Source organism: Euprymna scolopes, chromosome 14 (assembly GCF_053919585.1).
Source record: "Euprymna scolopes isolate OS-2025 chromosome 14, ASM5391958v1, whole genome shotgun sequence".
Classification (NCBI taxonomy): domain Eukaryota; kingdom Metazoa; phylum Mollusca; class Cephalopoda; order Sepiida; family Sepiolidae; genus Euprymna; species Euprymna scolopes.
In genome coordinates, this window is record NC_136495.1 from 88,663,162 (window position 1) to 88,686,934 (window position 23,773).

A 23,773-nucleotide genomic window follows, 5' to 3' on the forward strand; every position below is an offset into this window, starting at 1 on the left:
TGCCCTTTTTTTTCAGGCGATTCTGGGCTTGATTGCCCCCTTGCTTGGTTGTTTGGCTCCCTTTGTTGAGGGAGTCGTCCTCATGGGGAACATCTCTCCAAACAAAGTCTACTATTATTGGCAACATCGACTTCAACCGTCTGCCCACCTACCCATCTGCATGAACAACATTCTCCGATGCTGACAGGGTGCGTTTCACTAGCAAGGAGATTCCAGAAGTATAGATATTGCCATGTGCTGCGTAAACATCTACCTTGAGGGACACTAGATCTCTCGGCACGCGCAGAGCGTTGCTTTGACATCTCATGCCCCTCATATTAAATGTTGCCAGGTTCAGAGACATGATCATTTACCTTAGGCAGTGTCACACACACAAGTGAAATCCTCGGAGGTAAGGACACCGAAGGCTTAGCCGAGACTGCCCAATAGCAGTTTGAACATAAGTTGTTTGTCTCATGTCATGTCTCTCACATCCAATGGGAAGGTTACTTTGAGCACTCTATAAAATGAATGGTGAACATGAATAGGGACCCTATCTACCATTTTAGTGCTGATGAGCCTCAGTGAGACGTGTTTATCGTCCACTATCTTCTCCTTGAAAGATATTTGACCACCTCCATCATGTCCCATAGAGCTTTGTGTTAATAAAGTTTTGTGGATCGCTAACTTTTTCCCCTCAGGCTTCTTTGAATTTCATAAGGTTTAGATGCAGTACCCTCTGCTTGCCTTTCAGGTCATTAGTGACATGCAGGTCTATTTCACAAGCCAGGAATGGCAGCTTCTTAGTCTGTTCTGTATGGACTGGGAGAGGAGGTTTGGGTTTGTCCTGCGCCGGTTTGAATGTTTGTTCGCAAGAAGAGTCTTTGGGAGGGGGAGGAGCAGGTTGCTCAGTCTGTTTACTGGTTGTGAGTGGTAATGTTATCAATGTCTGCTGAGACTCCTCAGGCTGAGTAATGGTGTTGGAGTTTTTAGTCAGGGAGTTGGGAATCATTTCCCTGCTCCTTTTGTTTGCTTTTCTCCTCCTTTTCTTCTCGTTGGTTTCCTCGAAGATTTCCTCCTCTGTTGTCGCTTCTTCTTCCGACTCCGGCAGGGAGACCAGAAGCTTTCTCTTTATTTTGCATTTGCAGCAGTCTTTGGATTATCGCCTTTACTCTGGTTCTTGGGTGGCTATGGTGCTTTTGCTGGAACTTTGGTAGGACAATCTTTGTACTTCTGCCAGGAGATAGAGGTAACCCTGTGTCCCAAGGTTGGTTTGAGGTTGTCTTGTTGGGCTGGTTGTTTTTCCCTTTTTGGTTACTATACTCAAATTTTTTTCTGTCTCCGGGACAACAGGGGTCACTACTTTTACATCTTCCTGTATTTTAGTAGTTGTTGCAGTAGGGATTTTGGTGGTGGGTCTTTTAGGGCAATCTCATCCCAGCTGTGCTATTAAAAAAGTGCTCAGCCGAAGTAGCTCCAGTTCTCTCCAAACTCTACAACAAATGCCTTAATGAATCATGCTTTCCGGGCTGTTGGAAAACCGCTTCTGTGGTACCAATATTCAAGAATTCTGGCGAAAGAACTGACCCATCAAATTATCGCCCCATTAGCCTCCTCCCACTTTTCGCCAAAATATTTGAGACCATAATTAACCATGCTCTAGTCTGGCACCTTACAGATGCTAAACTTCTGACTGACAAACAATATGGATTTAGACAAGCCCGTTCCACAGCTGACATCCTCACTGTAATCTCTGAACGTATATACCATTCACTGGACAAAGCGGGGGAGGGCAGAGCGGTAGCTCTAGATATATCTAAGGCTTTTGACAGGGTATGTCTCCTCAGGAAAATTAAATCATACGGTATCACTGGTAGTTGTCCTCGACGGTCGAACATCTAAACAGTGTGATATAAATGCGGGAGTGCCTCAGGGGTCTATTCTTGGACCTCTATTGTTCCTGATATTTATTAATGACCTCCCCGACAAAACTGCCTCTGAGATGGGTATATATGCTGATGACACTACACTCTATAACAGGCATGACAGGAAAACAAATGAACACATATCTAAAGAAATGGCAAAAACACTAGAGGATGACCTCCAATTTGTAGTGGAATGGGGACATAAATGGATGGTCACATTCAATGCTGCCAAGACTAAACTGGTTTCCTTCAATAATTACAAGAAACCTTCTCTGCCACCAATAGCAATGGCCAGTGACTCCCTGTCTGAGAGTACATCTTTCAAACTGCTTGGCCTAATGTTCACAGGAAACATGAGCTGGAACAATTATATTGAAAACATTGCCAGGGCTGCTGCAAAAAAGGTAGGCTCTCTCTATCGTGCTAGAAAACTACTGACATCTGAAAGTATCCTGTATCTCTATAAGGCCACCATTCGCCCATGTATGGAGTATTGTTGTCACATCTGGGCTGGTGCGTCTACTACTAGTCTCTCGCTCCTAGACAAGGTTCAAAAAAGAGTCGCCAACCTGATAGGCCCTGAACTGGCATCTAAGCTTCAGCCTCTGTCCCATCGACGAAACGTTGCATCCCTCTGCTTGCTCTACAAGTATTTTAATGGTGAATGCTCTGACGAACTGCAGACACTTGTGCCCCCACGACGCAGACACCCTCGACAAACCCGACAGGCAGCTAAATCCCACCCCCACACAGTAGAGATCCCTAGATGTAAAAGATCTTTCTACTCCAGTAGTTTCTTCCCCAGAACCGCTAGACTCTGGAATTCCATTCTAGGATCCTGCTTCCCTAACTGTACTGACATGCAGAAGTTCAAGTGCAACGTGAACCGACATCTTGCTGCCCAAATCCCTACATAGTGCCCCAGTAGTTGCTGACCCTGATAGTAGCCCCCTACACCTGAGTGGCAATGTGCCTTGTTTGGGGTGAAAATGTAATAAAAAAAAAAAAAAATCCTTGACCATATGTCCTTGCTGCTGACAAGAATTACACCTTCTTTTCTCGACAATGATAGATAGTGTCCATTGCTCGAACTGGAATAGCATTAAATCCAGTGTGGTTGACACTCATGTTGATTTTGTAGTCCCCCAACATGAGGTTGCAAGGATTGCACACTAGGAGTACTGACTCGATGTCATCCCACTAACTAAAGACTCCTCCTAGTTTATATCCGAAGTAGCAGAAGACACCTATTACAGAGACTGTCATCCTCCTCCTGCCCAGGTATTTCAGTTTAGCTAGGATGTTCCTCCATTTGTGGTCTCTTACTGAAAAATCCTCAGCTTGTTCCTTGGTGAGGAGCAAAATCTCCTACACTGCATAACTTCTCCTGACGATGTGGATGGCCGAGATCTTCAGATCCAAGAGAAGCTGCACCATTGAGTCTTGGGTGACTCCAGTCAGTCCTCTGGTCCTGCTATTAGATGTGACAGGGAAACGCCTCTCTTCTGGAGCTCCTCTATTGTACCTGGAAGGGTTTTTATTATATTCCCTTCCATGTAGTTGTCAAAAGTTCCTTTCTTTTGTGGAGAGCTATGACTGGATGACTGGGGTGGCCATACTGCTCCCTCTTTTTGTTCTTGGCTACTTGTCGTGGCCGGAGGTGATCTTTTTCTTCAAAGCCCTGTTGAAGCTTAGAGGTGGGCTGTCTTTTTGGAATGGGTCTTTTATGGACTGAGTTGCTAGAGGCATCTCGTTCTTTTTGGGGTCTGCTTCCCTATTTGGGTAGTCCTTTTGGGGAGCAGATCTTATTTGTTTGTTCAGTTTAGGCTGAGGGAACTTAGGTACCACCTGCTTAGGTCTTCTTCTAGGTCCCTCATCCTTCTTGGTCTGTGTCTCCTTTTGAACCAGATTTGTTGGGACTGGAGTAACTGGAGTGCCGCTAGCTGCAGTCCACTTCCCACAGCCACCTCATATTGTTTTAGGTTGAGCTCCCTTACTTGGGGAGCTTCCTCTTCGGAGAATGAATTTCTTGATTGTGGTGTCCTTCCTAGCCTTCTTTGGGGATTCTGGTTGTGGTTTAGGTGACTGGAGTGCTGCTGGCTGTAGTTGACCTGCTTTAACGTTTCTTCTTCTGACTCCAGCAGAGAGATAGGAAGCTTTCTCTTTATTGCTGCGTTTACAGCAGTCTTTGGAATTTCACCTTTACTCTGGTTCTCCAGAAGAGTCGTTTCCCTCGTCACATCTGATACCAGGACCAGGGGACTGACTGGAGTCACCCAAGACTTCCCACAGCCATCTCATTTTTTACAAGTTGTGCCGCCTCACTTGGGGAGCTACCCTTTGGAGGAGCATCCATGGGAGCAAGGTGACTGGAGTGTCACTGGAGGAAATAGTCGGTCCCAGAAATGGCTAAAGCAGTTTATGATTTCAAAATTACTTTATTTTATATATATTTTAAGCCTTGGGGGTGGTAATATCGAGTCGTCCCATAAATGGCTGAAGCAGTCTAAAATCTCAAAATTATGTTATTTCATATATATACTTTTAAGGGAACTGGGGGCATTGAGTGAGGCCCAGAAATGGCTTAAGCAGTTTACGATCTCAAAATTACATTATTCCATATAAATTTTAAAGAAAGGGGGGGATACGATGAGGGTTCTAGAAATGGCTAAAGCAGCTTACGATCTCAAAATTACATAATTTCACATATATTTTTAAGAGAGAGGGGTATATGGAATCAGTATCTAAAATGACTGAAGCAGTTTACGATCTCAAAATTACTTTATATATATATTTTAAGAGAGGAGAGGAAAGCGGAATATAGTCAATCCCAAGAAATGGCTGAAGAAGCTTACAATTTCAAAATTACTTTTTTTTCATATTTTTAACAACCGACTGTGAATGTCACAGAACAATTAGCCTGATGAGCCATAAATCAAAGCTCTTACTGAAACTTATGAGACTGCGAAACAAAATATGATCTGGAATATCAGAAGTACAATTTGGATTTGTTGCAAACAAGGAACAACAAATGCCATATTCACAATGACAATGCTGACAGAAAGATATATAGAGATGCAGAAAGATATATAGAGATGCAGAAAGATATATAGTATGATGACAGAAAGATATCTAGTATGATGACAGAAAGATATCTAGTATGATGACAGAAAGATATCTAGTATGATGACAAAAAGATATCTAGTATGATGACAGAAAGATATCTAGTATGATGACAGAAAGATATATAGAGATGCAGAAAGATATCTATTATGATGACAGAAAGATATCTAGTATGATGACAAGAAGATATCTAGTATGATGACAGAAAGATATCTAGTATGATGACAGAAAGATATCTAGTATGATGACAGAAAGATATCTAGTATGATGAAAGAAGGATATCTAGTATGATGACAGAAAGATATCTAGTATGATGACAGAAAGATATCTAGTATGATGACAGAAAGATATCTAGTATGATGACAGAAAGATATCTAGTATGATGACAGAAAGATATCTAGTATGATGACAGAAAGATATCTAGTATGATGACAGAAAGATATCTAGTATGATGACAAAAAGATATCTAGTATGATGACAGAAAGATATCTAGTATGATGACAGAAAGATATCTAGTATGATGACAGAAAGATATCTAGTATGATGACAGAAAGATATCTAGTATGATGACAGAAAGATATCTAGTATGATGACAGAAAGATATCTAGTATGATGACAGAAAGATATCTAGTATGATGACAGAGGGATATCTAGTATGATGCGAAAAAGATATCTAGTATGATGACAGAAAGATACCAAGTATGATGACAGAAAGATATCTAGTATGATGACAGAAAGATATCTAGTATGATGACAGAAAGATATCTAGTATGATGACAGAAAGATATCTAGTATGATGACAGAAGGATATCTAGTATGATGACTAAAAGATATCTAGTATGATGACAGAGGGATATCTAGTATGATGACAGAAAGATATCTAGTATGATGACAGAAAGATATCTAGTATGATGAAAGAAGGATATCTAGTATGATGACAGAAAGATATCTAGTATGATGACAGAAAGATATCTAGTATGATGACAGAAAGATATATAGAGATGCAGAAAGATATCTAGTATGATGACAGAAAGATATCTAGTATGATGACAGAAAGATATCTAGTATAATGAAAGAAGGATATCTAGTATGATGACAGAAAGATATCTAGTATGATGACAGAAAGATATCTTGTATGATGACAGAAAGATATCTAGTATGATGAAAGAAGGATATCTAGTATGATGACAGAAAGATATCTAGTATGATGACAGAAAGATATCTAGTATGATGACAGAAAGATATCTAGTATGATGACAGAAAGATATCTAGCATGATGACAGAAAGATATCTAGTATGATGACAGAAAGATATCTAGCATGATGACAGAAAGATATCTAGCATGATGACAGAAAGATAACTAGTATGATGACAGAAAGATATCTAGTATGATGACAGAAAGATATCTAGTATGATGACAGAAAGATATCTAGTATGATGACAGAAAGATATCTAGTATGATGACAGAAAGATATCTAGTTTGATGACAGAAAGATATCTAGTATGATGACAGAAATATATCTAGTATGATGACAGAAGGATATCTAGTATGATGAAAGAAGGATATCTAGTATGATGGCAGAAAGATATCTTGTATGATGACAGAAAGATATCTAGTATGATGACAGAAAGATATCTAGTATGATGACAGAAAGATATCTAGTATGATGACAGAAAGATATCTAGTATGATGACAGAAGGATATCTAGTATGATGACAGAAAGATATCTAGTATGATGACAGAAAGATATATAGAGATGCAGAAAGATATCTAGTATGATGACAGAAAGATATCTAGTATGATGACAGAAAGATATCTAGTATGATGAAAGAAAGATATCTAGTATGATGAAAGAAGGATATCTAGTATGAATACAGAAAGATATCTAGTATGATGAAAGAAGGATATCTAGTATGATGAAAGAAGGATATCTAGTAGGATGACGGAAAGATATCTAGTATGATGACAGAAAGATATCTAGCATGATGACAGAAAGATATCTAGCATGATGACAGAAAGATATCTAGTATGATGACAGAAGGATATCTAGTATGATGACAGAAAGATATCTAGTATGATGACAGAAAGATATCTAGTATGATGACAGAAAGATATCTAGTATGATGACAGAAAGATATCTAGTATGATGACAGAAAGATATCTAGTATGATGACAGAAAGATATCTAGTATGATGACAGAAAGATATCTAGTATGAATACAGAAAGATATCTTGTATGATGACAGAAAGATATCTAGTATGATGACAGAAATATATCTAGTATGATGACAGAAGGATATCTAGTATGATGAAAGAAGGATATCTTGTATGATGACAGAAAGATATCTAGTATGATGACAGAAAGATATCTAGTATGATGACAGAAAGATATCTAGCATGATGACAGAAACATATCTAGTATGATGAAAGAAAGATATCTAGTATGATGACAGAAAGATATCTAGTATGATGACAGAAAGATATCTAGCATGATGACAGAAAGATATCTAGTATGATGACAGAAAGATATCTAGTATGATGACAGAAAGATATCTAGTATGATTAGAGAATGATATCAAGTATGATGACAGAAAGATATCTAGTATGATGACAGAAAGATATCTAGTATGATGACAGAAAGATATCTAGTATGATGACAGAGGGATATCTAGTATGATGACAGAAAGATATCTAGTATGATGACAGAAAGATATCTAGTATGATCACAGAAAGATATCTACTATGATGACAGAAAGATATCTAGTATGATGACAGAAATATATCTAGTATGATGTCAGAAATATATCTAGTATGATGACAGAAATATATCTAGTATGAGGACAGAAAGATATCTAGCATGATGACAGAAAGATATATAGAGATGCAGAAAGATATCTAGTATGATGACAGAAAGATATCTAGTATGATGGCAGAAAGATATCTAGTATGATGACAGAAAGATATCTAGTATGATGAAAGAAGGATATCTAGTATGACAGAAAGATATCTAGTATGATGACAGAAAGATATCTAGTATGATGACAGAAAGTTATCTAGTATGATGACAGAAAGATATCTAGTATGATGACAGAAAGATATCTAGTATGATGACAGAAAGATATCTAGTATGATGACAGAAAGATATCTAGTATGATGACAGAAAGATATCTAGTATGATGACAGAAAGATATCTAGTATGATGACAGAAAGATATCTAGTATGATGAGAGAAAGATATCTAGTATGATGACAGAAAGATATCTAGTATGATGACAGAAAGATATCTAGTATGATGAGAGAAAGATATCTAGTATGATGAGAGAAAGATATCTAGTATGATGACAGAAAGATATCTAGTATGATGAAAGAAGGATATCTAGTATGACAGAAAGATATCTAGTATGATGACAGAAAGATATCTAGTATGATGACAGAAAGATATCTAGTATGATGACAGAAAGATATCTAGTATGATGACAGAAAGATATCTAGTATGATGACAGAAAGATATCTAGTATGATTAAAGAAGGATATCTTGTATGACAGAAAGATATCTAGTATGATGACAGAAAGATATCTAGTATGATGACAGAAAGATATCTAGTATGATGACAGAAAGATATCTAGTATGATGACAGAAAGATATCTAGTATGATGACAGAAAGATATCTAGTATGATGAGAGAAAGATATCTAGTATGATGACAGAAAGATATCAAGTATGATGACAGAAAGATATCTAGTATGATGACAGAAAGATATCTAGTATGATGACAGAAAGATATCTAGTATGATGACAGAAAGATATCTAGTATGATGACAGAAAGATATCTAGTATGATGACAGAAGGATATCTAGTATGATGACAGAAGGATATCTAGTATGATGACAGAAAGATATCTAGTATGATGACAGAAGGATATCTAGTATGATGACAGAAGGATATCTAGTATGATGACAGAAAGATATCTAGTATGATGACAGAAAGATATCTAGTATGATGACAGAAGGATATCTAGTATGATGACAGAAAGATATCTAGTATGATGACAGAAAGATATCTAGTATGATGACAGAAAGATATCTAGTATGATGACAGAAAGATATCTAGTATGATGACAGAATGATATCTAGTATGATGACAGAAAGATATCTAGTAGGATGACAGAAAGATATCTAGTATGATGACAGAAAGATATCTAGTATGATGACAGAAAGATATCTAGTATGATGACAGAAAGATATCTAGTATGATGACAGAAAGATATCTAGTATGATGACAGAAAGATATCTAGTAGGATGACAGAAAGATATCTAGTATGATGACAGAAAGATATCTAGTATGATGACAGAAATATATCTAGTATGATGACAGAAATATATCTAGTATGATGACAGAAATATATCTAGTATGATGACAGAAAGATATCTAGCATGATGACAGAAAGATATATAGAGATGCAGAAAGATATCTAGTATGATGACAGAAAGATATCTAGTATGATGACAGAAAGATATCTAGTATGATGACAGAAAGATATCTAGTATGATGACAGAAAGATATCTAGTATGATGACAGAAAGATATCTAGAGATGCAGAAAGATATCTAGTATGATGACAGAAAGATATCTAGTATGATGACAGAAAGATATCTAGTATGATGAAAGAAGGATATCTAGTATGATGAAAGAAGGATATCTTGTATGATGACAGAAAGATATCTAGTATGATGACAGAAAGATTTCTAGTATGATGACAGAAAGATATCTAGTATGATGACAGAAAGATATCTAGTATAATGACAGAAAGATATCTAGTATGATGACAGAAAGATATCTAGTATGATGACAGAAAGATATTTAATATGATGACAGAAAGATATCTTGTATGATGACAGAAAGATATCTAGTATGATGAAAGAAGGATATTTAGTATGATGACAGAAAGATATCTAGTATGATGAAAGAAGGATATCTAGTATGATGACAGAAAGATATCTAGTATGATGACAGAAAGATATCTAGTATGATGACAGAAAGATATCTAGAGATGCAGAAAGATATCTAGTATGATGACAGAAAGATATCTAGTATGATGACAGAAAGATATCTAGTATGATGAAAGAAGGATATCTAGTATGATGAAAGAAGGATATCTAGTATGATGAAAGAAGGATATCTTGTATGATGACAGAAAGATATCTAGTATGATGACAGAAAGATATCTAGTATGATGACAGAAAGATATCTAGTATGATGACAGAAAGATATCTAGTATGATGACAAAAAGATATCTAGTATGATGACAGAAAGATATTTAATATGATGACAGAAAGATATATAGAGATGCAGAAAGATAACTAGTATGATGACAGAAAGATATCTAGTATGATGACAGAAAGATATATAGTATGATGACAGAAAGATATTTAGTATGATGACAGAAAGATATTTAGTATGATGACAGAAAGATATCTAGTATGATGACAGAAAGATATCTAGTATGATGACAGAAAGATATCTAGTATGATGACAGAAAGATATCTAGCATGATGACAGAAAGATATCTAGTATGATGACACAAAGATATCTCGTATGATGACACAAAGATATCTAGTATGATGACAGAAAGATATCTAGTATGATGAAAGAAGGATATCTAGTATGATGACAGAAAGATATCTAGTATGAGGACAGAAAGATATCTAGTATGATGAAAGAAGGATATCTAGTATGAGGACAGAAAGATATCTAGTATGATGACAGAAAGATATCTAGTATGATGACAGAAAGATACCAAGTATGATGACAAAAAGATATCTAGTATGATGACAGAAAGATATCTAGTATGATGACAGAAAGATATCTAGTATGATGACAGAAAGATACCAAGTATGATGACAGAAAGATATCTAGTATGATGACAGAAAGATATATAGAGATGCAGAAAGACCTCTACTTAGCAATACACATAAAAAAACTGAAATAGTTTAAAATATTTCAATATTGAATCTATAGAAAGAGCTTGATGAGCGAAGAAACAATCTTTTTAAATTTTTTAAGTCCAATTAAAATTAAGGAAATTATGATTATTTTTGTGCCTCACACGTTTGGATATTTTTCCCTCTTTAAGACCATATGTGTGTTGTCACATTTTTTACACTACTTTTTCAGTAAAAATGTCATATCTTTGTTAAGCAATGAAATTTACTATATATGTGTATTTTTGTGCTAGGAATTAGAATATATGACTGAAAATCTCCAAAAATGAATGGTTTCCAAATAATCTGCAGTAAATGCACATAAATATGCTGCAATTCCGTAAAAATGCCATGTATTCATTAAAAGAAAAGAAGTTAAAGAACTCAAAAGCTGAATTGTAATTCATTTTATGTACAAAAAACTGAAATCGAAATCTAGGACTGTTTAAAAATGAATATATTGCAATATTTCTTTGGTATTATTGTAGATTAATACCTTCCGTTATCCCTCCATATCTGACCACCTCTCCAAAATATATGATTCTACCTTTATTAACAATTATGTGTGAACACCTTGAAAAACTTTCATGAAAGATAAATAAAAATTATTTTAGAATTTAATGTAAAATGATTTCCCATTCCAGCATTTTAGGGCAGTTGACTGATTTTTTTTCTATGGTAGATAAGTCCTGGGTGTTTTTTTTTTTTTTTTATTCTAAAAGGTGATTATGTGTGATTTAAGAGAGTCTTTATAAAAAGGTGGGGAGATTGCCACTCTGACTTTGGCTTAATGATAGATAGCCTTCATAATGAGGGGAGCCAAGTTCAAGCCAAACCCCAAATGTGTCACACAGTATCTATTTCCATCGACCTCTACTGTCTGGTATAACTACAGTATCTTATGGACTTTCCGGAGGTCAAACAGTGACACATTTGCCCCTTTTTGGTGCCACTCATGCGTCTTAGCAGCGCAAACATCTGTATTTGCCATGAACATGATTGTTAAGTTTGTGGTAGTTCATCAATGGCTGCACCATCGCCTTATTCCGCTACATCACAACCATCAATGGAATTAATTCCTTGGGAGGTTCAAGTCTTTCTTCCAGGTATGGTACAAGCCAACCCTTGTCCATCCATATCCGGAGTTCTTGATCATAATCTGGTTGCAGTTCCGCAGTCACTCGATATTCTAGCACTCCATTACGCAGTCCTTCAGGTGGACAGTTTTCATGCCACGATCCATGCTCATTTCCGATGGTCAAACGTAGCAGTAAAGTCCAGTTTACTGATGGAGGTAGCTACACACATGGAGATTTTCTTGATGCTGATCTGAACTGCACCTTTAAATCCGACAGTAACGCCTCACAATGCTTTTATTACATTGATCTCTAACAACAGATCAGATCCTAGTGGTTTACCACAGACCACTAGAGCATCGATCCTAACATAGTCACTGTCATTTGTTGAAATAGTGACTACTCCTTTTCCGCAGCACATGCGAGACAAGCCTCCAATAATCAAGACAACTACTTTTGCTGTCCTCCAGGATCGACATCGATTCGCTGTTACTTGTTTGTGTGTCTAGAGGTATTCATAGCAACACATATATTATTTCAATAATAAAAAAAAAGAGTTTATTTATTTATTGCGGACTATTATCCTCATCTTTATTAGTTGTTGTTTCACGACGTTTTGGCCAACTATTCCTCTGGCCTTCATCAGGTGGAAACCGTGACGGGATAGGAACTTCAAAACTCCTAACTGCATCCTCAGCAATTACTGCCATCCATAGTTGTTGTTGTGTCACCACGTTTTGGCCAAATAAGCCTCTGGCCAGCTTTGGGTAGGATTGAAACCATTATCTTTAGACAATTCTCACCTGGAACTGTAGAGATTCAACTGTGCCAAAGCGTTACCTGGTCATAAAATACACTTAAATATGATATTTTAATTTATGCAGCTTATGTATTATTTGAAGTTCGATTACTCATTACATCAGTAGTCTGAAAAATCCAAATAATATGATTTACTAAGCCTCATCTCAGAAATTCACGAGCATAATCCAAATTTCGTATTTATTATTATAGAGCCACTTCTCTATTGATTATTATATTGTACCTAATACATAGTAATGATTTCAAAAGTTTAACAAAAGAAAATGACTTCAGTGCAATCAGCTAGAATCCAAACCAAAACTTTCAGCACTAAGCTTTAATAATTACTGTTTGAGCTACTGACAGATGGATAAGAAACCGTTAAAAATCAAGCAACTTTAATCTATAAATGCATGTGTACATGTGCATATGTACAAATGCACATGTACAAATGCATCAGGTTTTTCCTCTTTTGCATCTGTTACTGGAGCTCCGATATTGATTCCTCAGCAGTTAATACACAGACGGAGAGCAGAAGAGACTCCAGTTAATAATAAGTACATACGTAATTTGTGTGAATGGATGTCCCAAATTGATGTACTCGACAATGGAAAAGGACATATCCACGACAATTCAAAAACTTTCATACCAAAAACCTTACGGTCCTGTGAAAAGTATGGCTCAGGGTCGATCGAGTTAGAAAACCGTTAGAAGCACCTTACTCAGGTCCTTATAAAGTCTTGACTCGATCAGACAAGCATTTCCAGATCGACATGAACAACGGTACTCACACACACGTATCGATAGATAGATTAAAACCCTATATAGAACCAACTATTAGTAATAAAATTAGACAGACGGAGAAGTCACAGACAGATAAAGTTAATACTAGTGATAAGATTATTAGGACAGACGATACCGACAAAGTCGAAGATGGAATTGCTACTGACACAAATAAGTCTAGAGCAGGAAGGAAGGTGACATGGAAGAAGAAAAACGAATATTTTTATTTTTAAACAAAGAACAGATTTAATAACTGGGTATAAGTTACTTAACTCCGTTAATTGGAGGGGGACTCTTGTAGCGAGCTGCTACTACTACGAGACTAGGCTGTATTCTCACCTTAGTTCTCTCTTTCTCCCTACTCTTTTCTCTTTTCCTTTCTTTCTTCTTATACGTCATCAGAGGTTCCAGCCAATGAAAAGCGAGAATGGTTTACGTGGGATATTCGAGTGAAGGAAACGTCCTCACTTCCACGGCGACTAGAGACAGAACACACGCCTCACTCCTCAGCTCCCGTAAGGTAGCCAAGAGGAGCATTGAACATTAATACAGACTTTACAAAATGCACTGTCTTTCTTTGTAACCCGAGTTTCGGGAAAACACACATATATATTGGATATATAAAACCTCATGAATTCATAACAAAGTCGCGTTACACGTCCTCATTTTTATAAGAAGACAATGTCTTCTTTTACCAGTATTTCTTTCTATTTCAGCGCTCCAGTTCTTCCTGTTATCGGAGGCGCCCCGAAGTGGGAGCCTACCGAAATGGTGACCTCTAATTAGTACCCCTGTTAATGTACGGTAATAATACCATATAAATATATAACAAATAAAAGGTACTTGTGCACTCATGCTACCATGCTGAAATAATAACATTATTTAGAAACCCATTCTTAACATGGGAAGGAAGGGTGTTTGGTAACTATTCTGTACTTTCACCTAACAATTAAATAAAATATATTGTGAAACTTTAATTTATTTTTAACTCATTGTCAAAACCATTTTTTTTTCGAATCTGTAAAACAAAACTTTTTTTTAATTGAGGATATCTAAATAATAATAATTATTATTAGGCGGTTCGATAAAGAATTTAATTTTGATGCATTTCGTAAATTTTTACCTTGTTTCCACCTTAACATTTTTCTTTAAAATGACTATCGTTTAAGGTTTTCGAGTATGCTGAAAATGAATATGGCATTTAAATTTTCCGCAAATAAGTAGCTTTCCGGATATTAAGCAATGTCATTTCTTATGTTGTTGCTGTTTGCATATAGTTTCTCGGGGTTACGTTTGCGCGCACATGCCTACCAAGATGGTCACCAGTGATAACATAAGAAATGACATTGCTTAATATCTGGAAAACTACTTATTTGCAGAAAATTTAAATGTGATATTTATTTTCAGCATACCCTAAAACCTACAAAAGTAATCATTTTAAATGTTAAGGTGGAAACAAGATAAAAAAAATTACCGTTTTATTTCTTTGTTTACATAGTTGAATTTTCAGTAAAGCAACAGAATAGAAATGACAAAAATTACCATCAACTGGTGAATCTATAGTTGTTGCTTATCAGGATTCTTGGTATGCTGGTACTGTGAAAGCTATACCAATGATTCATGTAAAGTACGCTTTATGGTTGCATCTCAGAAAATAGGGGTATATTTTGGGCCAGATAGAGAGGATTTACAAAATTGAAAAATGGACTGGTCCCAAAGTACATAAGTTCTGGTCAACTATAGGAATTTCCATCTTTTACAGAAATCCAAAATCTATATGAAAAATTTTCTTCAATTTATTTCTGAGATTAATTCATATCTACTCATTTTTTTTTTTTCTGTGAGGGGAGTAGTAAAATTCCGGCCATGAATGCTCTTTAGGCATTCAATGGCTACACCCAAATTAAGCTCTCCTTTGGTGAGGAGGCAGGAAAATACCTACTCTCAATAAAGCTACATTTAAATAACACTATAATAGTTTTGTTCATGAATAGACACCCACTGTACCATGTGGCAGTTTAAAAAAAAATTGAAATTTGTACATCTGAATTTATAATTCATGGCTTATAGTAGAGAGATACATCAAATTTTACTATATAATCAGAAAGAGCACACAATTTTACATAAGAGTGCCACGTTTCATGAGAATAGCTTGAAAAATAAATAAATGGTGGTGAAATTACCAAATTTTTTGAAATAGAAAAATGTCCAGGGAAAAGCCTAAATTTTGGCACTTAAAATTCTCATAACTTTTGAACTATTGATGATATTTGCATAATTCAAATGGTTTTCAACATCTTTTACATAGCTCTTTTCATGCAGGTGGATGATTATCTAAAAAGAAAAAAATCAACTTGTAATGCTAATAAGAGCCAGATACAGCCAAAAATGGAGTACTATTGCCATATCTGAGCAGGATCTGCTTGGGTAGTATAGGGTTATTCTACTTTGGCAAAGTTCTAAACCTAGTAGGTGATGCCCTTTTTCCTGCAAATGCCTTTCCTGCAACAACTTTCCCATAGAAGAGACATTGTGAGCATATCTCTGTTTTATTGTTATTTTCATAGCTCATCCAAGTACCAGCCCCCCCCACCCACTGCCAAACTTCCACAAAAAACACTATCTACACTTCTACAACGACCATCAACAGTTTCCCTCCAATCCGTATTTGTGCTTAAATCTAAATGCAAATTCCATGAATTAAGTTTTTCCTAGAACTGCCACCCCCATATTATTAAAAAAAAAAAAATTTCGTTTACTGTTATTTTAAAAAGGATAACATCAGTTTTTCTAAGTGTTCGTTTTCTACCTAGCTGGGTAAGGTTTTAGTGGTTTAGCTTATTTTAAAGCGTTTAATCAGTTAAAAAACAGTAGTGTTGAGTGTTACATTAGAACAAAAACCACATCTTGGGAGTCATGATAATCGCTCAAAAATAGAAAATTAAAAAAAATACTGAGGGAGACATAGTTCTAAACCTCACCCATCCAAAAGAAAATAAATTTTAATATTTTTAAAATATAGGGTAGGTAGGGTGGGGCTTTTTTTTTTAAACTATATCTCCTTCAAAATCAAAACAAACAAAAAAAAAATGAAATTAAAAAGATTTTTGAATAACGGGAGTAGAGTGTTCAATAAAATTGATAAATAATTTTCTTTATTGAATACTTATTTTTTCTTAATGATTAAACAATTGTGAAATAAAAATAAAAACATAAAAATGACTATGAGAGATTTTCAACACACATCCTCTCTCTTCCACCCCAAAATGTTTTGCTTTTTATTTATATTTCTATGTAATTTATATTGTTAGCGTTTAAACATTATATTTTCTTATTTATAATGATATTTTTTAGATAATTAAAAAAATAATTTTTAAAAATCAGAGGGAGGGTTCGATTCTTATTTGGGATTGTCTGGTAGTTTTTGTTTTGTTTTTTAATACAATAATTTTTTGGGTTTTTTTTACTCATTGTTAAAAAAAGCTCTACTTTAATTCAAGAATCTTTAATTTTTTTTTTGTTGTTCATTGTGCTGTTTTTTCAGAGAGACATAGTTTTGAAAAAAGTCTCCCTCCCTAAATTATATTTAAAAAATTTTAAATAACAGTAAATAAACATAAATATTAAAAAAAAAAAATATTATGGGTGCATAGTCTCTTAGTCAATTACAAAATATTTAAAATATATATTACGGTTTACTTGTGTAATATACTTCTTTCATGCTAAGTGTAATTTTATGTTTGCAAAAGTATATGCAACCATCATAGAAAGTTTTAAAGTAATAAGAAAATGTAAAAAAAAAAAATTACAAATTTAAAAAGAATCGGAATCGGAAATTTAGAAGAGAATCGGTAATTGTATCAGATTAATTGTAATTAATTGTGTCAGTTACCACATGCAGTGGGACTCAAAATCTGGACATCCATGCATTGATAAATGCCTTTGAAACCGACTGTGCAGTTATTTCAGTCATAGTCAATCCAGCGAGTTGCACGGTCGATGCAGGTAAGCAAGTATTTGTAAGGGCTTAAGTAAGGGTAGACTCATTGCGCGTTAAGGGCAAGGGACCAACAATATCAATATGTACCGTCTGGAAACGTGCAGATGGTAACTCGAATTCTTGGACCACAGACTTTGTGTGTCTGTGAACTTTTGCTTGCTGACACTCTACGCATTCTGCGCAGAATTGCTTAATTGTTCTATCTAAGCTGGGCCAAAAGTATCTGGACTTAACCAGTTTAATAGACGCTCCCGTACCAGGATGCGCTAAGCTATGTAAACTGTTGAAAATAGCCTGACAAAGTTCTTTTGGGATAAACGGTCTGGGGTACTTCGTCGAAATATCGCACAGGATTGAGCCGATTTCCTTCGACACACAATATTCTTTTAAATCAGTGTATGACTTTATCTCGTCATCACCTCTTTGTGCCTCTGCTATTTCAGCCAAATCGCATGTGTCTATCTGCACAGCTAATGTAGGCCGAGACATACAGTCTGCAACTATATTCTCAGCTCCTTTAATATACTCCACATCAGCAATATATTCGGCAAGTACTGACAAGTGTCGTTGTTGTCAATCTGTCTTTGCCGGTGTCTGACTGTAATATGCTCGGCACAGAGGCTTATGATCAGTGAATAATGTCACGTGGCGACCTTCTATGAGGTGGCGGAAATGTAGCACTGAAAAATAAGCTGCCAGTAGCTCTCTGTCAAATGTGGAATACTTAGTTTGGGCTTGGGAAAATTTTTTGGAAAAGAAATCTATAGGTACTGGTTTCTTATCTACCAACTGGTTCAATGCAGCACCCGCGGCAAATTGGCTAGCATCCGTAACTAGGTGGTACTCCATAGTTGAAGACTGTGGATGAACTAACGCCGTTAATTCAGACAACTTGCTTACTATTGCTTTGAAAGCGTGAGTTTCTTCCTCATTAAGCTCGGTCTTTGCTTCCAGATCCAACCTCATTCGTTCAGTTAACGGTAAAACTACGGATGCATAATTAGGGACTAACTTACAGTAAAAACCTGTCATCCCCAGAAATCTGCGTAAGCTTTTTGAGTCCTTAGGGACTGGAAAATTTTCCAACTCTTTAATTTTCCTTGAAGTAGGCAGTAAGCCTTCTTTGTTTACATGGAAGCCTAAAAAGTCTAACTCTGGTACTCCAAATACACACTTATCTAAGGAAATCTTTAAATTGTTATCGCTAAGGATTCTAAATACTCTATCTAAGTCTTCCTTGTGTTGTTGTTTGCTATCGCTAAAGACTAATATGTCATCTAGGTATATAAATACGCAGTCTAACTTTAAAAATATCTTGTCCATAAAACGCTGAAATGTAGCCGCAGCATTCTTTAAACCAAATGGCATGTAATTAAACTCAAACAAGGCAAAAGGTGTCATGACTGCTGTTTTAGGCACATCGTCAGGGTGTACCTTAATTTGATGATACGCTGAGGTTAAATCTATTTTAGAAAAATACTGTTTGCTAGCTAACTGCGTGCAGAACGAATTTATGTTTGGTATCGGATAGCGGTCTGTTTTCGTAATGCTATTTAGTGCACGGAAATCACCGCAAGCTCGATACGAACCATCTGCCTTCTTTACTAAATGCAACGGGGTTGCCCACTTGCTACTGGAAGGCTGGATAACTCCAGTATTTAATAACTTTAAATTCTATTCTCTTTCCATCAATGTAATTTTTTTTATTGACCATTTAGCAGCTATTTTTACAGGCTAAAAACCAAACCAAAAGTGTAGGCCAAAATACCCTATACATCAAATTTCAACTCTGTAGACCAAATATTCAGAAAGGAGTTTGCTAGAGACTTTTTGTGCATGCATCGACAAGGTCAGTTTCATATATATATATATATATATATATATATATATATTCAGTGCTTCAGCCATAGTCATAAAATATCTATAAAAATATTTCCTTGTGCTAGAACATTTTTACCTTAAATTCTATGCATTTATGTAGAAATGAATAGAATTAAGGGTAATAATGAAATGAAATCAATCATCTTATAAGAAATCATAAAAATTAATAAGTAATTGATTAATACTCCTTTTTCAAAGGAATATGCAGGTTAGTTAACCTTAATGTAGTTGCTTGCATATCCAGACTGAGTATATTAAGAATTTCATTTTAATAATTTTAAAATAGAAAACGTATACTTTTAATATCAATGTAAAAGTGAGAAAAAAAACAAACTCAACTTTATAGGCATATACATTAGTAAAAAAACAAAAAAAACACTCAATTTGAACACAAGCTTCTTAGCTTTATTCACCAGAACTTTTTTTCATATTAAATTCTATCAAATGGCAAATCAGGATATTAAATAAAATGCCCGGTTGATGAATGTACAGCTGGTGTGTTTTCTTGTTTAAAATCAGTTCAGCATATAACTAGTATATCATCCCTGGCCAAATATTAGTCACATCAGCACAATGATTCTGTGTTTTTGCAAACAATTGAATTGTTTTATTGCCAACATGTATCCATGACAAGTTGAATTCAGAATATTTATTAATATTTGATAGCTTGTGAAGTGTTATTTTTCTTGGAAAGATTTCATTCATTTCTTCAATTGGAGGGATTAAAGTTTATCCAAGTTGAAATTCTTCCATCACAAACATTCTTCCAACAAAATTATCTCTCATATGGGATTGTTATCTAATGTGTGGGATAATTTTGTTTTTAAAGTGAAGCTATCTTATGAAATTACCTTTAACTGATGAACAAACTTAACATTATTTCCAGGTAGGTTTTAGTCATGTGAGTAAGATTTGATTGTTTTTTGCTTTTTTTTTTTATCTTGTGCTTCATTTTCTGTCATATGGTAGAGTTTGATGACTTTTTTCATACTGTGAGATATGTTATTCTTCAATTTGCTGTGACTGCTATCATTAAGCCTTAGAGTGTACACATATGCAAAGAAATGTGCTTAAAATCCATAACTTTGATTTTAAGTTTTATTAGATAAATCAGTCACAATAAGTTTGTCTGATATAGTAGGACATTTTAATAAAACAAAACCATTTTGTCACATGATTTCTCAATCTAACAAAGTATTAATAAATGTACCTATTTACTATGCTTCCCCACGGGACAGAGTTAGACACCAGGGTCGTTTTTTAATGTAAATACATATGAAAATAAATATAAATATGTTACATGCCTACATCTAAGCAAGTTTGAGGTGATGATTGAAATTAGCTGTAAAATGAGAGAAAAATGCCTATCATCTCAGTTTCTTGATAAACCAAATGTTATTATGGAGAAGAAAACTAATGTCTTTCTTGCTGGATTTTGGGAAACAAAGAGGATACATTTTATTTTATTTTTCAGGTTGACAGCAATTTATCCATCCCCCATTTTTGCTTTCCGGATGCAGAAGTGTATCAACCTCAAGAAGGAATGAGCAGGTAAAGTTTTCTTTATTGTCCTCTTTGATAAGATATATTATTTTTTTGTATTCCTGTTATACACAACTCCTCAAAAGAATTTAGTACAAAGTCAAATATTATTCCTTTGTTTTCACAGTGACACTTACTGGTTTGTTCTAACCAATTTTGATGGTGCCAGAGTATATGGTTACTGTCGAAGAGTATGGGTAAGTAATTAACTCTTACAAAGTTGTTTGTCCAGTTTAATAATATGTGCACATTTTATTAGTAGAATGTGTATTTTGATTGTAGCAACATAAGTATTATTTCTGTAATTTCTTCAAATAAAGTTTTTTCATTCATTTTGAGACCTGTATTCATTAAGGTTTTTTTGTATTATAGCAAGAATTGCATTGTTTTTGGCAAAATGATATAGGTTCACCTCATGAATTAAATCTCCAAATTATTCAATCTTTTACATTATATATGTACATACTATGTAATTACTTATATAATGCAATGTTTATTCTATATAATAAAGAATCAAATAAAGAGAAAGGTGTTCTTAGGCCGTCATCATCACCATCATACTATAAGGCATATACAAACCTCTATAAATAAGTAAATATAATAAATAAAACTGCAATAAGGCCAAAAGCACTTTGAGAATACAGACCCTTCTCTCAAAGATGCAAAATACTCAACTTTTAGATATTTTTTAAAAATATTGGACAGTGGTTGTAATTTAGCAATATTATATAAGTTCATTACTGTTGCCAATATGCCAATATCCTTCCTATATCTTTCCAGATCTGAATGGATTAATTTTTTTTGTCAGTGTCCAGTTACAACTTAAGAAATTATTTAAAGTTTCTATTTTAAAGTTCCAATGTGAAAATCATTTCTGTTTGAAAGTCTATGCTGAATGTGTCTGATTGGCTCAGATATGCACCTGATAAAAATGTTGCCTTACTGAGTCCTCAGAATGTCTTTTTGATTTTGTGGATGAGATTCAAAAAGTTCATTTTGGTATTTAGTTTGGCTGAAGAGTGACGAGTATGCTCTTTAACCATGTTGGTGTTATTTTGAAATTTTTCATCTCCAAAAAGTTGAGGATATTTAATCCACAGTTTTGCTGAGAAGAGCTTTTCCGAAAGATATTAGTGGCTATTAGTGCAAGTAAGTTTTTTCTTTTGACAAAAGTAATAACAATATGTATCTCTACCATTCTTATTTGACTTTTTTTCTTCTTTTCAGCCATTCGGCCCAAAGCTTTTGCCTGAAGTAATATGCATTATCAGTCCCATAGAAGCAATTAATATGTATAATTCTGTAAGTAGATTAAATGTATACATTATATATTACCCCAAAACATTTACTTTTAAACATTGGTGTGGTTAATTAGGTGGTCATTCCCTTAATGCAAATTATATGCAATTTAATTTAAGATAATTGTTTAATTGTAAGATCAATTAACAATAGAGGAATGGATAAAAAAGTAATTGTCCAAAAAATAAACAGTTTATGCGTTAAAATTAACTGGAATGTTTTGAATGGTTATGATTTTTGTTCCATGGCAAAAAGGCAGAAAATATAAACATAACATAAATTTATGAGTTATGTCTTTTTATATCTATGACCACAAAATTAAATCAACTAATGGTTGGTTGATACTTTTATTTATTTTTTTATTTATTACATTTTCACCCCAAACAAGGAACATTACCACTTTGATGTAGGGGGCTACTATCAGGGACATAAGCTATAGGGGTACTATGTATGGAGTTAGGCAGCAAGACACTTGAATTTCTGCATGTCAGTACAGTTGGGGAAGCAGGAACCCAGAAGGGAATTCCAAAGTCTAGCGGTTCTGAGGAAGAAACTACTGGAGTAGAAAGCTCTCTTACATCTAGGTATCTCTACTGTGTAGGGGTGGGATTTAGCTGCTTGTCGGGTTTGTCAGGGGTATTTATGTTGAGTGCTTGCAGTTCGTCAGAGCATTCACCATTAAACTATCTTATTCTATCTATCTTACTCTTGAAATTATGGTTTATGAGATGGCTAAAAATACTGGAAATGCATCCATTCCAAACTTTTGAAATAGTTCACAAGAATTCTTGTAAACCGTTGTCAAAAAAAAGAACGTATTTAAAAAGTTTAAATTTGAATGCATGTACATTTGTCTTAATTGGTATCAACATCAAACACAACTGATTTTAATATATAGAATAAATGATTAGAAATTGAAAGGGATGTATTAAATGAAAAATAAAAGTTAATAGTATAATGAATAAAAATATAGTAATAATAAAAACAAAAATAATAGTAAATATAATAACTTAATAAAAATGATAATAATTAAAGTCAATGCATGGAGATTAATAATTATTATCACAATGACTATTTCGATACACTTCTATAGAAAAGCATGCATATAAATACATATACACACACATACAAATATATTGATATAACCACATACACATATATAGAATAAAGTCAATTGGAAAATAGAGATACTAAAAGTATGTAAATAAATATAGATAAGTAGATAATGATAATAATGTTAACAGCCGTAATGACAATTATAGTAAAAATATAAGGTTAAGTATGATAAAAAATCATAGAAGAAACAAACAAAAATTTTAAGACGCATTAATTGATATATTTAATAATAAAATAAGTATATGCGTTCAGAAATTATGTAAAAGCCATTA

At 34.4% G+C, this 23,773-nt stretch overlaps 1 protein-coding gene across 15 annotated transcripts in view; it reads left to right on the top strand.

Moving 5' to 3' along the window:
• LOC145293152 (uncharacterized) overlaps window positions 1-23,773 on the top strand; it is a 589,140-nt gene that overhangs the window by 312,577 nt on the left and 252,790 nt on the right. For 14 of the 15 annotated variants that reach the window (XM_080139591.1, XM_080139597.1, XM_080139585.1 and 11 more), the window contains 3 exons: window positions 21,019-21,095; window positions 21,214-21,283; window positions 22,314-22,388. In XM_080139591.1, the coding sequence (XP_079995717.1) occupies window positions 21,019-21,095; window positions 21,214-21,283; window positions 22,314-22,388 (222 nt within the window). The remainder of the gene's footprint in view (window positions 1-21,018; window positions 21,096-21,213; window positions 21,284-22,313; window positions 22,389-23,773) is intronic. The other variant, XM_080139599.1, reaches the window with a different exon arrangement.